The 17059-nt window shown below is 55.2% G+C and overlaps 2 protein-coding genes across 2 annotated transcripts; both read left to right on the top strand.

The window, feature by feature from the left end:
* The first annotated feature begins 407 nt into the window (after positions 1-407).
* LOC112639962 lies at positions 408-3133 on the top strand. The gene is made up of 4 exons (XM_025415537.1): positions 408-789; positions 962-2140; positions 2227-2414; positions 2840-3133. The coding sequence occupies exons 1-4, from the start codon at positions 408-410 to the stop codon at positions 3131-3133; spliced, it is 2043 nt and encodes a 680-aa protein (XP_025271322.1).
* A 2743-nt stretch (positions 3134-5876) lies between these two features.
* LOC105248288 lies at positions 5877-6690 on the top strand. Its single transcript, XM_011253019.2, has 2 exons — positions 5877-6278; positions 6475-6690. The coding sequence occupies exons 1-2, from the start codon at positions 5877-5879 to the stop codon at positions 6688-6690; spliced, it is 618 nt and encodes a 205-aa protein (XP_011251321.1).
* Positions 6691-17059: the final 10369 nt, after the last annotated feature.

The following is a 17059-nucleotide window of genomic DNA, read 5'->3' as shown; positions in this document are numbered from 1 at the left end:
ATCATTGCTGGGGTGCACATAATCTCCTCCAGCAATTCATGAAGGAAAGGAAGGCAGAAATTGCACTCATAACGGAACCTATATACATACCAGACAAAAACTGGGTCAGTAGCAAGAACAAAAGTGCAGCGATTTTCTAGACGTCGACTTCAAGTTTTTGAATTACTGAAGCAATAAAGGAAGAGGAATTTGTGGCAATAGAACTGGAAGACATAATTATGGTATCATGTTATATTTCGCCTAATTGTAGTCTGAAGGAATTTTCTGCTGTTCTAAACCGAATAGAGAACAGAATCAAGAGTTTGGATAAAAGAAAACAGATAATTCTAGGAGGAGACTTCAATGCGCACTCTATGGCATGGGGCTCCAGATACACATCTAGTAAAGGAAAGAAATGACTAAAACTCATGGAAGAAATAAATTTGTTACTAGTGAATAGTGGAAACACCCCAACTTGTACTAGACAACAGAGAAACTCAATTGTAGACTTGACCTGGGCAACACCCAAAATTTTAGGTAGAATTGAGAAATGGACTGTCGAAGACACGGTGCTGTCCCTCTCAGATCATAACTACATTACCTATAGTATAAACATAGGGAAACGTACAAGCATTCCAGTCGTCCCTACTAGTACATCCCGACGATGGAAAACTGATAACATGGACGAAGAACTATTTGAAGAAGCAATAGAATGGAGTTGTCACTCTTATATCTCACAAGACACCACGATCGTAAATGATGTTGAATGGATTGATAAAACTATAGCTCAGGCTGCTGACTTATCTATGAGTAGAGTTAAATAACCAAGAAAGAAAAAACAAGCATATTGGTGGAACAACAATATAGTGGAATTAAGACGGAAGCAACGACCAAAGAAGAAAGTGGACTAGAGCAAAATCCAACTGGAAGAAAGATAAAGATAGGGATAAGAATAAGACCCGTATATATAAATATGGCCCAGAGGAACTTTCCGAGCTTGCAAAACTGTATAAAGAAGCTAAAAAAGAACTCAGCCAGGCAATATATAATGCAAAAGAAAATTCTTGGAAGGAATTAATCCGGGAGATTGACAAGGACCCATGGGGAATTTCCTATAAACTTGTCATGAATAAATTAAAAATTAGTGGTCCCGGCATAAGTGAAATATTTGAAGAACATATACTTAAGGAAGTAATCCATAAGTTATTCCCTAGAGATGACAACAAGGATAACAACATAGAGCTTAGAGTTAGAGAATGGAAGGATGAATGGGATGTGAGTTTTGCGGAAACTAATAAAGCTTTACGTAGAAAAGGAGCTAGGAACACGGCACCTGGAATAGATGGTATCAATAATAAAATGTGGAAAAAGACCCCAGACAACATGATTAATAAGGTTGCGGAAATATTTACCAAATGCATGCGGCATGGGGAATTTCCCACTCAATGGAAACGAGCGAGGTTAGTATTAATTCCCAAAGGCAAAATCGAGGAACAAAGGATTCCCAAAGCTCGTCCCATATGTTTAATAGATGACATTGGCAAAGGTTTAGAACGAATTATAGTGGAACGTATTGAAAACTGGACGCAAGAAATGGCAAACAGAGGATATCATAACCTTACAATCTGCAAAGACCAATATGGTTTTAGAAGAAACAAGTCAACAATCGACGCCCTATCTAGAGTAATAGAACGAGCCAAGGAATCAAGACATACAGGAAGAGTAACAATGTTATTGTGCCTTGACATTGAAAATGCGTTTAACAGCATCCCATGGAAAGAAATCGGTAATACACTAAAAAAACAGAAATTCCCTAAATATCTTAGAAAAATACTGCATAGTTATTTCCACAATAGATGCGTCGAATATACAAATAAATCTGGCGAAATAGTCAAGACTAGTGTAGAAAGAGGTGTTCCGCAGGGTTCGGTGTTGAGACCATTAATTTGGAACTTAGTTTATGACCAAGTACTTAGGATCAAAAAAGAAGAAAACTGTGAAGTAATCGGCTATGCAGACGATACCCTGGTTATGGCTACTGCCGACACGTATAAAGAAGCTAAATTTACGGCATACATACAAGCTGAAAGACTTATACGTACCATTCGAAACATGGGATTTAAGGTAGCAGTGGAAAAAACCGAAGCTATGATTTTCTTTGGTAAAAGGGTAAAAGGCCACCTAAAGAGGACTCTCTTAAAATAGATGACACAGAGATCCCAATAAAAAGACACTTGAAATACCTAGGAATGATCCTGGACAGCAAATTGAGTTTTGCGGAACATTTCCGATATATCAGTGAGAAAGTTGAAAAAGTCAAAAAAGCCTTATGTAGACTTATGCCTAATCTTCGAGGACCTCATGAAAGTAAAAGACTAGAGAAGACTATACGGTTACATCATACAATCCATAGTTATGTACGGTGCACCAGTGTGGTACGACCAGATAATTAAGAGTTCCACTATACAAAGATCATTGCAAAAGACACATAGACACATAGCAATCAGGATAATTTCAGGTTACAGGACCATCGCATATGAAGCTGCAATTTTATTGGCCAGGACCCCCCCCTGGATCCTGATAGCTTGTAAATATAAAAATATATATGAAAAAAACTAGAGAACTAAAAAATAGAAATGCATGGGACAAACGTGCGGAGAAAACATTAAAACAGGAGGAGGAAGATAAAATGTATACAAGATGGCAGAATCGACTTAGAAATAAAGACTTACCTGGTCGTAAATTAATAGAGGCCATTCTCCCTGATTTCAAGGGCTGGATTACTAGGGAATTTGGGGGAATGAATTTTTCACTAACCCAGATCCTGACGGACCACGGCTGTTTTAACGATTATTTACAGCGAATTAAGAAAACCGAGTCAGCAATGTGTTCCTACTGTGAGGGAGGCATTGACAACGCGGAACATACGCTTTGCCAATGTGATGAGTGGACTAGGGAAAGAGAAGAAATGAAAGAAGAGATGAATAATAACATCAACCTGAGGACTTTTATTGAGGCAATATGCACCAGCAAGGAAATATATTTGGCGGCTAACACCTTCGCTCATAAAGTTATGGGCAAGAAGGAGGAAGACGAGAGAATAAGACAACGAAGAGAACAAGAATGCGCGTCAGGACCCTTACTTACTCCCTGACGCGATGTGTCTGTGTCTCATTTATTCATACATTCATCAATTATCATCATTATTTTCACCTACTCTTTTTGACACGAGGAGGGACTAGGGAAGTCTTCACGGATCTCCAAGAACTACCAAGAATACCCAATCAAGGCAAGATCATATAGGACTATAATGCGGAATAGAATGGACTAAGGATAACTGGGTCGACATCAGGGAAGAATGCAGAACGGTCCCCCTAATGCCGGCGGTCAGATGTTTGCGGTGGCTGGGAGGTGAGCGGCATTGCTGACCGGGTTCCCCTTCGGCCTCTTCCTGGGATGGGGGAGCTTAGGGGGTGTGAATGTGCGCGTGGATGCGTGGGTGTGGGTAGTGTGCGCGTGTGTCTTCGTGAGGGGTTCTTGTTCGTCCTGGTGATGAATGCGTGGTGAATGGATGTGTGGGCTGCGGTCGGCCCCTATGGATATTCCCGGGAAACCAACCAAGGGGAGAATAGTTGCCCCCCGACCGTGGCGGAAAGGTGACGTTGGTACCTGACCTCTGCCGGGGAAGATGCATGAAAGATTGCCTGAACCGGCATGTTTAACGTGGGAAAACCGCTCCCTTTCCGTTGAACGGAGCCTCTCCCGGGGTTGAAGTGGAGTAACTGGGTGCAGGTATGGAGGATTACCTGGCCCGTATTTCCTCATACCACTGCTGGGGGTGGTATTTCCCCAGCACCGTCTAGCCCGAAGTTTGGGCCCCTGGCGGTTCGGATCCGCCAGACCCACTCAATAGGGGTGACGTTAAACCTTTTGCATCAGTTATGGCGCGGGCCTATCCCGTAACACTTTTTTTCTAGAGTCACTCAGTGCATTGATAGGATCGGCCACCCGATAAACCGCTTCTCGGCTTCGGTGTACTTTTGCTAGGGGCGAATTTCCGGCGGGGATAGATCCCCTACCGCGGTAGGGGTCCCATGATGGGCGAACCGTCGTAAGTCGAAAATATATATAATCATGGCTTCTAAACACTGCAATGTTTCGGATGAGGACGTGTGCGAGGAATCGGACTTTTGTTCGGTTTCGAGCGGGGGCGCGACGGAGCCAGTAGTTGGGCCGCGGACGCGCGCGATGAGAGCGGGGAGGGATGGGGGGGTCACAGTAATGCACCCCTTTTATCTTCCAGGACCATTATCCCCTCGATGTCGGATGATCTTGGCGATGATGAGGAGGAGGATAGGCAGGAGATCCTGCCACCTCCAAACGTTAGACCGGTGGGACGTTCCGCCACTACCGGTGAATACGAAAAGAAGAAGAAGGCATTGGCTTACAGGAAAGCCTACGAGGAACAACAGGAGGAGCTGTTCGTCCTGGATCCTGCCTGCCCTCCATTGCCTCGAACGGCTCGGACCTGGACGAAAATTTTCCAGGAAGACGAGCTTATCGAGGAGATGAGGGCGGCGCCCTCGAATGATATTGCGGCGCGGCTATTGGAGCAGGCGGCTGCGGTGGAGAAAGTTGCTGGGACATCCAAGACGCTTAAGGGACCTTACGTGAAGGCCCTTCGGGAGGCGGCAACAACCGTTTCAGCGGCGGTTACGGTATTCGCCGCAAGAACAGGTGGGGCAGGAACCCTTGAGGCGAGCGAGGAGGTGCGAGCGCTGCGGCAAGAAGTCGCAGCGCTCCGCAAAGAGAATGCGAGGAGGGCCCAAAGCGTAACAGACTTGGAGACGCAGCTCCAGGAATCGGTTTTCGGCCGAAGATCGCAGGGCGGATGTTCCCGCACCCGCCTCGGGGAATGCAGAGAACCCCGCCGCAGCAGCCCCCCCGACCGGCGCCTAGGTTGATGAGATCCTGCGGAACTTCACCGATGGAAGAGGAGGCTAGGGGGAAAGTATCCGTGGGCACTTCCCCCATGAAGGAGAAAACCTGTGGGCCTCAGAACTGGTGGTAGGGCGGGCCAACTCATCCTTGGTAGGGGATGGGATGGAGGTGGATGTAATACCATCCCCTCCTGAGATCTCAATGAGCCGAGGAGAGGAAGGCAACCAACGTGGAAAGAAGGAGGAGAAGCTGGCAAGCAGCAGTTTCCGGCGTATAGAGTGGCTCGAGCAAGCGATAAGCCAGATCGAGCAGCTGTACCTGCAAGCCATCAGGACCCCAGGGACACCGCACATCCCCTTACCTTTTGCCTTCCCGGCCCTACTTATGAGGGGGGAGGGGGAGACGGGAGAGGTTAGGGAGGGCGGAGCCCTGACGCAGGAGGCGAGGAGGGGACTCCCCCAGGCAGGGGGAGAATCCCCGAAGAAGAATAAAAGAAGAAGAAGAAAAGTAAGAAGGCCCAAGGCCAAGACAAGGGCTCCATTAAGGGGGCCCCAACCCTGGACAAAGGCCCGAGGAAGGAGGGGCTGGAGAAGGGACCAAAACCGGTCACTCAGCTCACGGAGCGGCGAGCGCCTCAGCCCCGCCCTCATCCGCAACGGCCACGCCTACGGCGACCACCTGGACCACGGTCGCGGGTTGGAAGGAGAAGAAGCAGGCGGAAGCGAAGGAGAAGACCCCCGCAGCCAAAAAGAGGACGGAGGATCACGTGCTCCCCCGGCACATACGCCGAGACCCTCCGGTGTGCCCGGTCCCGCGTGGATATCGCGGAACTGGGCATATCGGAGGTAAGGCCCAGCAGGGCCCGCACTGGGGCCTTAATTCTAGGGATTCCGGGTGCGGACGGAGCGAAAAAGGCGGATCAGTTAGCAGCAAGACTCCGCCAAGAGTTGGCGCATATGGAGGGGGTGCGGGTCGGCCGACCGGAGAGGACGGCCGACCTGCGCCTCCACAATTTGGACGACGCGGCGACGACGGAGGAGGTGGCGACCAACCTGGCTAGGGTGACAGCCAATTTCAGGGTGGGGCCCTTGAGAAGGGCCTCCAACGGCCTGAATGCAGTTTGGGTCCGATGCCCGCTGAGATTGGCGCAGACGCTGGCGAAGGAGGGAACGGTGGTGAGGATTGGCTGGACCAGGGTGAGGGTAGAGGTCCTGGAACCTCGCCCCACCCAATGCTATAGGTGCCTGGAGATGGGGCATGTCAGAGTCCAGTGCAAGGTGGACAGGAGCGCCCTGTGCTACCGGTGCGGGGGCCCTGGTCACATTGCCGGGGGCTGCGTGGCTGATCCGCGCTGCCCCGTGTGCGCAGACGCGGGGCGCCCGGCTGGGCACAGGGCGGGCAGTAGGGCGTGTGTCCCGGCGAGGAAACGAGGGAGCAGGACGAGGCCGGGCCCCGCGGCGGGGAGTCTCGGAGTTAAGAAGGCTCCGGGGGTCCCCGCCGCGGTGGCATCTCCCGCCGTGGTTGTGGGGGGGACCGAAGGGCCCCCCCCCGCAGCCCCAGCGGGAGAAGAGGAAGAGACCCGTCCGAAAGGAAGGTGAGGAGGAGACATCCCCAATCTCCGAGGCCAATCGTGGGCCTAAAGAGAGGGAAGAGGAGCTGTCGCAGCCGGAGCAACACCAGGAGCCACAACCGGACCCAGCCCCTGAAACGGAGACGGAGGACACCGTGGTGATGGAGACAGCATCGGGGGATGCAGCACCGTCAAGTTAAGGTGCTGCAGGCGAATCTCAACCACGCCCGCCAGGCGCAGGACCTTTTTGTCCACGGCCTGGCGGAGCGTGGTTGCGGTTTAGGGATAGCTGCAGAGCCTTACGTGGTCCCCGATGACCTTAAGTGGTTCGGGGACCGGTCGGGCTCTGTGGCTATCGTAGCTTGCGCTACGGCGGGCTCCCCTCCCTGCTCCCTAGTGGGAGCGGGGCGGGGGTACGTCGCGGTGCAGTGGGGGACAGTCGTTGTCGTGGGGGTATACAGGGTGATTCAAAATAACCCCTGTGTCCGTGAAATGACACATTGTTGAGTCAATTCTAAGACGATTTTTCCTTTTGCAAAATTTCGTCCGAAGCTTAGTTTTCGAATTATTAAAGAAAGTAGTTAACGCATAACGGGTCGGATACAAGAGGCAGGCAAGGGTGACGAGAGACCCGTCAGACGCGGGCGCTTGCGCGGGGCGCCTGCTGCGATCAGCTGGTCGCTATACACATACAGACACACATGCAAACACATACATTCTTTCTCTGTCTGCTGTCTGTCTGTCTGTCTCTCTCTCTCTTTCATTCGCTCACTCACCTGTATTTTTTTTTTTTTACGAGAGAGGGGAAAATGCATTTTATGCATACCCACCGGTCAATCCAGTGAGTTATGTGGTACTCGAGTACCAAGTCGAATTACCAACTCGGTATTCCCTACTCACTAAAAACCCCTCCCTTTTCACGAATTTTCTTTGATACACTGTCCCTCTATCCTTCTCGAGATCCGTTTTCGCATAATGTCAAAAAATAGTTATTATTACCTTATTCAATGACTTCTGATGTATTGCTGTAATTGCTTGAAGAAGAAATGAATTTTCCGATAGATCGTACGTTCTCAGATTTAACGTAGATATCACATTGCACAAGATATCCACACTAAATTATTAACTGAAAATATTTCTTCTTTCATGAACTGCATTCTTTTATAAACTTTAACATAATCACATTTATTTACTCACTCGACGAGACGAGAAATTTACTGACTCTATCACTAATCATTTAATGACTCTATTTAATGACTCTATCACTAATCATTATTAATCACTGTCGAATAATAACTGTTGACGATTAAAAATCACTCGATAAAAGAAACACGCACTTCTTCAATCGAACACATGATCGCGTTCGATAGCGCCAGTAGTACCTTAACCTACCGCAACCTACTATGACAAAAAACTGCTTGCAGTCGCCGAGTAATTATCGTCGCATTGTCGCGTCGTCGCGTCGTGTAGTAACGTGTCCGTGCGTGTTTCTTTTATCGAGTGATTTTTAATCGCCAATAGTTATTATTCGACAGTGATTAATAGTGATTAGTGATAGAGTCATTAGTAAATTTCTCGTCTCGTCGAGTGAGTAAATAAATGTGATTATGTTAAAGTTTATAAAAGAATGCAGTTCATGAAAGAAGAAATACTTTCAGTTAATAATTTAATGTGGATTTCTTGTGTAACGTGATATCTACGTTAAATCTGAGAACGTACGATCTATCAGAAAATTAATTTCTTCTTCGATCATTTCTTCTTCAAGCAATTACAGCAATACATCAGAAGTCATTGAACAAGGTAATAATAACTATTTTTTGACATTATGGGAAAACGGATCTCGGGAAGAACAGAGGGACAGTGTGTCAAAGAAAATTCGTGAAAAGAGAGGGGTTTTTAGTGGGTAGGGAATACCGAGGTGGTAATTCAACTTGGTACTCAAGTCCTACATAACTCACTAAATCGACCGGTAAGTATGCATAAAATGCATTTTCCCCTCTCTCGTAAAAAAAAAAAAAAATACAGGTGAGTGAGCGAATGAAAGAGAAAGAGAGAGAGAGAGAGAGAGAGAGAGACAGACGAAGAGAGAATGTATGTGTTCGCATGTGTGTCTGTATAGCGACTAGCTGATCACAGCAGGCGTCCCGCGTAAGCGCCCGCGTCTGACGGGCCTCGCGTCACCCTTGCCTGCCTCTTGTATCCGACCCGTCATGCGTTAACTACTTTCTTTAATAATTCGAAAACTAAGCTTCGGACAAAATTTTGCAAAAGGAAAAATCATCTTAGAATTGACTCAACAATGTGTCATTTCACGGACACAGGGGTTATTTTGAATCACCCTGTATATCCCCCCGAGCCTCGACCTTGTGGGGGTCGCGTGGCGGCTGGACCGGTTAGGGGCCTGTGTTGCGGGCCACTTTCCCGGTCCGGTCGTCGTGGCGGGGGACTTCAACGCCAAATCCGTGGCGTGGGGTTCCCCGCGGAGCGACCGCAAGGGTGAGGCTCTCGAGGAGTGGGCGACCTTCGTTTGATTAATGAGGGCATGGTGCCAACCTGCGTGCGGTGGAACGGGGAGTCAATTGTAGATCTGACATGGGCCTCCCCGTCCGCCGCACAATTAATAGAAGGGTGGGGGGTGGATGCCAGGTGCGAGACCTTATCGGACCACCGATACGTGGAGTTTCGCCTGGCGTGCACCCCCAGTAGTGGACTCGTGCCTCGTCGCTTGCTCCCGGGGCGGCGATGGTCCCCCAAGGTACTCGACGGGGACCTCCTGATGGCGATGGTTTTAGCGGCCACGTGGGGCCCATGTTCTGCGGATATGCGGGACATGGGCTCGGGGATGGAGCGCATCCGGGGCATCATGTGGGCGGCTTGTGACGTCTCGATGCCTCGGGTGCGGTCCGCCCCCCCACGGTAGAAAGGGGGCGTACTGGTGGACCGGCGAGATCGCGGGGCTCAGAGCCACGGCGATCTCGGCGCGTCGCCGGTACGCCCGTCTTAAGCGGAGGGACAAGCCGAGGGGGGTGGTTGAGGGCGCGTACGGGGAGTATCGCGAGGCGCGCGATACTCCGTGTCGCTATCAGGAGGTCGAAGGCCAGAGCCTGGGATGAGCTCTTGGGTACTCTGGATGAGGATCCCTGGAGGCACCCATATAGAATAGTGTTAAGGAAGTTAAGGGGGAGGGCGCCCCCAGTGACCGAGACTCTCCCTCCGGCCACCCTTGAGAGGATGGTCGGGGCCCTTTTCTCCGCGGGGGAGGGGGCGCCGCCAACGGAGGCGGCGCCAATCATCCGATGGCGGGATGAGCTCGGGGTCTCGGAGGGGGAGCTTCGAGTATGTCTGGACCTGCTTCGGTGACATAAGGCCCCGGGGCCGGACGGCATCCCGAGACAGGCGTGGGCTTTGGCCCTCCCAGTGATGGCAGGCCGGTTCGTGGCGCTGTTTAATAAGTGCTTCGAGACCGGCTCCTTTCCCCAGCAGTAGAGGAGGGCGAAGTTAGTCCTCCTCCGCAAACCGGGTCGGGACATGGAGGTTAGTTCATCCTCGTTCCGGCCCATCTGCCTGTTGGACGAGGCGGGAAAAATGTTGGAAAGGGTGGTCGCGAACCGCCTCGTCTAACACATGAGACAGGTGGGACCGGACCTGAGCGATCACCAGGGACGCTTTCACGAGGGACGGTCTACAATTGACGCGATTCTCAAAGTGCGGTCCCTCGTGGAGGCCGCACTGGTAGATGGCAGAGTGTCGGTGGGGGTGTCGCTTGACATCGCGAATGCATTCAACACCCTGCCATGGGGGTGCATCCGGGGGGCGTTGAGGAGATTCGGCTTCCCGGGGTACCTCCAGGTGATCGTTCAGGATTACCTAAGCTGCCGGTCCCTGTCATATACGGACCGGGACGGGGTTGACAGGACGAGGGGGGTCGCGTGCGGTGTCCCGCAAGGATCGGTGTTGGGGCCGATCCTGTGGGACATCGCGTACGACTCAGTCTTTGTGGCGGCCCTCCCCCGGGGGTGTCGTATGGTCTGCTATGCCGATGACACGATAGTCCTGGCGGAGGGGGATGACTGGGAAGAGGCCGCCACCACCGCATCGTTAGCGGTGGCATGCGTCGTAAGAGCCATTAGGGCTCTTGGCCTCCGGGTGGCGCCGCAAATATCGGAGGCCATCGTCTGGTACGATGGCTCCCGAAGGCGTCCACCCCCTATGGTGGTCACGGTGGAGGATACCACAGTGAGGGTCGGGTCCTCGTTAAAGTACCTGGGCCTGATCCTCGACAGCCGCTGGTGCTTCGAGGAGCATTTCTCCCGTCTGGTCCCCAGACTGCCAAACGGCAATGGCCCTGGGTCGTCTCTTGCCCAATCTGGGGGGACCGGACGGGAGGGTGAGGCGCTTCTACGCCTGGACGGTCCACGCCATGGCCCTATATGGGGCCCCGGTGTGTGCCGGACGGATGGGGGCCAGCGCCAAGCTGCGCGACATGTTGCATCGCGTGCAGCGGGTGCTGGCCCTCAGGGCCGTTTGGGCGTATAGAACGGTCGCGTTTGAGGCGGCCCTGGCCCTGGCCGGGATTCCTCCCGCGGAGCTCCTCGCATCTGCATTCGCCGGGCAGTATTGGCGAATGCGGGAGCTCCGCGAGAGGGAGGGAGTTTCTGACTCTCCCGGCTAGGGCGAGGGGAATGGTGAGGCGCCGGTTCCGGCGGACGCTCGCCCTGGAGTGGCAGACGCAACTCCAGGAGCACCAGCAGACGGCTGGCGCGAGGGTCGTCGGCGCCCTAGCGCTTTGTCTGCCAGTTTGGGCGGACAGGCGCTGGGGCGAGCTGTCGTACCACACGACGCAGGTGCTTACCGGGCACGGGTGCTTCGGTTCGTACCTGTGTCGCATAGGAAAAGAGGCTACGCGGCGGTGCCATCACTGTCCCGTCGAGGAGGACACGGCGCAGCACGCACTGGAGGATTGTCCAGCGTGGGACGTGCTGCGCCGTGACCTAAGGAGGGCCTTAAGTCAAGAGGACCTCTCGCTCTCGAACTTGGTCGAAGCCATGCTCGAGAGCGAGGGGAACTGGAGGGCGGTCACCACCTTCTGTGGGGCCGTCCTCCGTATTAAGGAGGAGGCGGAGCGGGAGAGGCGCGCCGAGGGGCCGTATCGCGGGCGGTTAAGGGCACCTCGGGGAACACGCCCGCCCCCATCGCGCCGACGGAGGGGTGAGGCCGGGAGAGGTCGGGGCCATCGCGCGGGGGAAGAACCGAGCGGTGAGCCGAGGCCGCGTCTGGTGAGGGTCGCGAGGCGACGGGAGGGACGCGGACCTCGTGCAGGGCCAAGCGGCTAGCTCCCTCCTCGTGAGGGAGTTGGCTGATTGGATTGGGGGGAGGGGCTGGCTAGCTAGCCTCCCCCTTCCCCCGGGATGGTAGTGGCCCTGTCACTGGCGCGGTTATGGACCAGAGGCGGGGTCAGGCGGAGGTTTGGGCCGACCGTAGTCGGCTATGGTTGGCCCACACCTCCTGCCACCCTTTGGCCTTCGGGCCCGAGGAGGCACGGCCGCCCTGTTGGTGTTCAGGGGCGGCCCTGAATTTAGTTGGGGCGGGGAGCTCGCGACGCGCGCGGGCGGGCTCCTGAGAGCGTTCCGAGCGGGTTATCGGTCGGGGCGTCCCAGACATTGGTGTGGCAACCGAGTTGCCGGTTGGGTGAGGTGCGGCAGTAGTGACTTCGGCGAGACCCGCACCTCGCTCCCCACCGACCGCGGAGGAACACCCGTGAGGTTTTAGTGGATAGTCGTTGGAGGTGCGATTCTCCGATGGCGGACGCGGCCAGCGATCTCTCGTATGAGGGCACTGGTCCTGACGCGTCTGCAGCGGCCGCCATACTTCGGCGCTTACTGCGCGTCTTGGACGCGCTTCGAGAGGTGACCAGCTATGCCCCAGGCGAGGTCAAGAGACTCTATGGAGTCCACAAGGTGGAGGCGTCTTCGCGCCTGGTGGGGGGTGCGTCCCCCGGTTCCCCAACGAGGGTGGACCGGGAAACGTCACCAATCCCCCCCGTAGTTAAGGAGACAGACCGGGTCCAGCAAACGGTCCCACCTCCTGCCCTCAACGAAGGCACTGGTGCAGGGAGGTCTCATCCTCCCCCACATCTGGGGGAGATGAGAAGGCGGGCGTCAAGCCCAGCAGTGATGGGTTTCGTCCCACCACTATTGGTAGGAGTGGGCCGAGCATACGGTCCACATATGCGCGGGTAACGGCGCAAGGGAAGGCCCCTGGGCCCGGCTCCGCCCCCCGAACGGTCGTACTTTTCGTCCGCGTTCCGGGTTTGGGGTCTATCCGGGTTATTAGGGCGGCAGGAGGGGATGTCGTTCTCGACATCCCTTCCCTTCAACAAGAGGGCAACGGAGGGAAGTCTGATGCGTCCACTAACGCTAAGACCCCTCCCGTTCCCGGCGTTACGCCGGGAAAAGACGGCGTGCGCCCCTCGGGTTCTGGTTCGGTTGTTAACCCGACGGTCAGGCTCGAGGGATGTTTCCGGTGTCGCGCGACGGGTCACACCGCGCGCTGGTGCGGCGGCAGAGATTGGGAGGGATTGTGCTACAATTGTGGCTCCCCCTCCCATCTCAGACACCAATGCCGAGTCCCCGGCCGCCCCATTCCCGACAGAAGGTCGGATGGGGGCGACAAGCCGGGGTCCCGTACGGCGTCACCCAGGGGTTGAAGGCGGTGCCTCCCCCCCTGGGAAAAAGCGGGGACGCCGCAAAGGCTCCCCGTTCGAGGCAGAGGCCTCGGGGGCAGATGGCCCCGTGAGCGCTCCTGGGTAGACCAGGAGCTGGGGGGAGAATCTCTCCCCCCCAGGCGTGTGGCCGAGCACGCCGTCGGAGACGGCCTCCCGACGTCCTTGGCGGAGTAGTCGGCGACCTTAAAATCGCTCGGTCATCGCGTCCATCATCAGACGCCACGAGAAGGGGGCCTTAAATGGCCCGGGCTGCCCGGTCTCGGGATAATGCTTAGGCTGAGACCCGGGGCCGGGCGAGCAGCACGGGTGGCTGCACGACGGGGTTTTTAGTGGGTATACCCGGCACTGCACTCCTTGGAGTGGGGCTAGCCCTCTCCAAGGGCCGGGGAATCCCACACTACCCCCCCTTGGTGTGCCGTACGCACCTTGGGGGTGTGCGTAATGCATTTTCCCCGTCGTTAAAAAAAAAAAAAAAGGTTGTGGGCGGACTCCTCCGTGGTGTGCCACCTTGTCGTGGTGGAGGAGCTCCCCTCTTCCCACTGGGTTGAGGGGTCTAAGAGCACACCATTGCACTTCCTCATCTTCCGTTCGGCATTGAGCCGGCGGGGGATGAGAAGGGGGATTACGCTCCCTCCGGGCACCTTGGCCTGATGCGCATAGGGGTAGGCGGCTTTGACTAAAATCGCCCGGTCGGCCACGACCGTTAGGGATGCCCCTGCACTGTCAGGGTCTACCATCCCGGTGGCTAGAGGAAGGAAAACCTCGAATAAAAACCCGGTCTGGACAGCCCATGAGCCTCTGGACGGCGTGTCCTAAGGGAAGGAAAACCCCGACAGAAAACCAACTCTTTAGAAACAATAAAGATGGCATCTAAAGTAATTTGTGTTACCGGCCCAGGGGATTCGGACCCCCAGGGCCCGGCGGGTGTGGGGGGTGTCGTCCCGGCCCCTCCCCCGTCGTCATCCGACGACGGGCTACCCTCGGTGTCACGGGTGGGCATCGGGGGGCACTGACGACCACCCCAATCGCGTTAACCTCGGTCTTAGAGGCCCAGAGTCAGACTCTGTCCGACTTGGCCGAGCTGCGTCAGACGGCAGAAGAGTGGAAGCACTATATGGCTCCACATAAGGACTCAAGTCCCGCGATGGGGTCCTTTATGGGGGACTTCCTGAATGTAATCAGCCAGACCTTAGACGAGGTCAGGAAGAGGACCCGCAAAGACCGCGAGCGGGTGAAGAAGGGAAGGTCCTCAAGAAGGCGGCCTTTGAGGCGGAAGTGGACCTGGACATCAAGGTCGCTGCCCCGCCCGAAGGACCTCTGAGTGGAGGAACGTGTCCTGCTCCCTGTCCGAAGGTGGACAGAGGCACTTCCCCCATCAGGCTTGGCGATGGGGTGACTGGCCGAGTCCAGATAGCGGCCATGTCCTCGGCTCCTGAAAAGGGCAACAACACGGGGGAGTTACATCCTCTCCCCCCTCTCCCACTGGAGAAGGAAAGAAGGAGGGCGTTAAGCACGTTAACGGGACAGTTGGCCCCCACGAAGGGATTGGGTCGGGCATCCGGCCCATGTACGCGCAGAAGGCGCGAAAAGAGAAGGCCCTTGGGCCCAGTCTCCCCCAGACGCCTGGACTGGTGGTCCGAGTCCCGGGGTTGGGGCCCGTTAGGCTCTCCAGGGCGAAAGGGGGTGATGTTGTTATCGACATCCTCCCCCTCAATGTGAGGGCGATGAAGGGGAGACCAAGTCGTCTGATGACGCGGCCTCCCCTGCCCCCGACGCAACATCGTCGGGAAGAGACGCCGTGGCTCCCTCGAGTTCTGGCTCTGCCAGGCTCGAGGGATGCTTTCGGTGCCGCGCGGCCAACCACACCGCGCGCCGATGCGATGGCTGAGATTGGCGAAGGGTATGCTACATTTGTGCTACGGGAGTGCTCCTGGAGTACACCAGGAGCTGGGGGGAGAATCTCTCCCCACCCAGGCGTGTGGCCGAGCACGTCGCCGGAGACGGCCTCCCGACGTGACTTCGGCGAAGAAGGCAGGGACCTGAACACCAGGTCTCGGCAGCGTCCATCATCTGACGCTGCGAGAAGGGGGCCTTAAATGGCCCGGGCTGCCCGGTCTCGGGGTAATGCCTAGGCTGAGACCCGGGACTGGGCGAGCAGCACGGGTGGCTGCACGACGGGGTTTTTAGTGGGTATACCCGGCACTGCACTCCTTGGAGCGGGGCTAGCCCTCTCCAAGGGCCGGGGAGTCCCACACTAACCCCCCTTGGTGTACCGTACGCACCTCGGGGGAGTGTGCGTAACGCATTTTCCCCGTCGTTAAAAAAAAAAAAAGGTTGTGGGCGAAATATGAGCTCCTCTTTGCATTATTGGAGAGGGGTGAGGACCTCCGCCATTTGTTTGCCACCGGGCAGTAGAGTCTTCGGGCGTCTTTTGTGTGTACTCCATGGAGTATATTTACCCCATGGAGTGCAAGTAGAGTATGGTGCTGAAGGGACGGAAGCGGTCTCCTTACGGGTGCTGCAGTAACGCCTTTAAAGTATTGGTGAACGCCTACGAGTTGGGGCGGGGGCAGAGATGTCCTAAAAGCTGCAGCATGGCCGGGGGGGGTGTGAAACTCCCGCAGGCACCTCGGGTTTACCTGGCTGGAGAGGGAGGGATTATGTCTTAGACCTCTGATCCCGAACTTGAAGGCCTAGGTTGTTACCGCCTAACGGCGGTTTCACGGTGGCGCAGGCTCTTGGAGATGCCAGTTTCATACTGGGTACATCATCGGGACGTCTGCGTGCGCCGAGGGTCTCTCTCCGCTCTCCCCTTAAAAAGAGAGTGGTCGCGTTGGGTCTTAATGGCTCAACGCGAACTCCGGGTAGGTAGTAGTCAGCAAGCGTGCACAGTTTTTGCGAGGGGTAGTGCCTCACCCTCTGGAAATTCGGAAAAACATTTAATTCGAGTCACGGGGCCGTCGAATGGCGCGGTCATGTCGGGCGACGGGCTGCTACCTCGTAGAGCCTTGAGGCCGACATACCGCAGCGGGGGTCCGCCTTTCCCTCGCGAAATAAAAAAAGCGGAGGCGGAGACACGGGTTAGGAGTCAGCGTTGCACGTCGGCGACAGAGGGCCTGCCCACCCTTGAATAAAAAATTGTAGGCAGATCGGATGCAGCGGTGCCTCGCGATGGAGGCACCATGCACGAATCGCTTCCACGTGGAAGTGAGTGTATGTATGTGTGTGAATGCGTGTGTGTGGGCGGGATGCGTGTCTCTCCCCATATTATTGGGGAAGGGTACGGATCTCCGCTGTTTTGCGCCACCGGGCAGTAGAGTCTTCGGGTTTTCTGATGCTGGATGGAGGAACCGGGGTCGATAGGGATGCCATGGTCACGCCTTTAAAGGCGGGTGAACGCCCGTTGAGTTGGGGCGGGGGCTTTCGAGTGCGGCCCTCAAGCAATGGTATTCTAGTCAGATGACGGTGAACCCATTCATCATCTCCAGCGGCCTATATGCAAAGGATGAGGGACACTGGTCCTCCATGCCTGACGGCCGGGGTCTTTCTCCGCTTTCCCCTCTAAGAAAGCGAATTCCCCCTGGGCGGCTTACGGCCACGGGGATCCCGGGTAGGTAGTTTATTCAGCCAGATGGCAAAGTTTTGGATAGGGGTGATGCCTTCCCCTCATAATTCCGTAGGCATTCAGCATAGCGGGCAGGGACGATACGGGTGACGGGGATAGGAGTACAGGGAAACCTGGCCCCCTGAGGTCGGCATCGTCACGGCGTAGGGTCCGCCTTCCCCTCGCTAAATAAAAAAAGCGGAGGCGAGGACACGGGTTAGGAGTCGACGTTGCACGTCGG

The sequence above is a fragment of the Camponotus floridanus genome, unplaced genomic scaffold, assembly GCF_003227725.1.
Source record: "Camponotus floridanus strain SB8 unplaced genomic scaffold, Cflo_v7.5 scaffold122, whole genome shotgun sequence".
NCBI classification, from domain to species: Eukaryota; Metazoa; Arthropoda; class Insecta; order Hymenoptera; family Formicidae; genus Camponotus; species Camponotus floridanus.
Note: the sequence above shows the minus strand (reverse complement) of the source record. Positions and strands in the feature narration are given on the sequence as shown.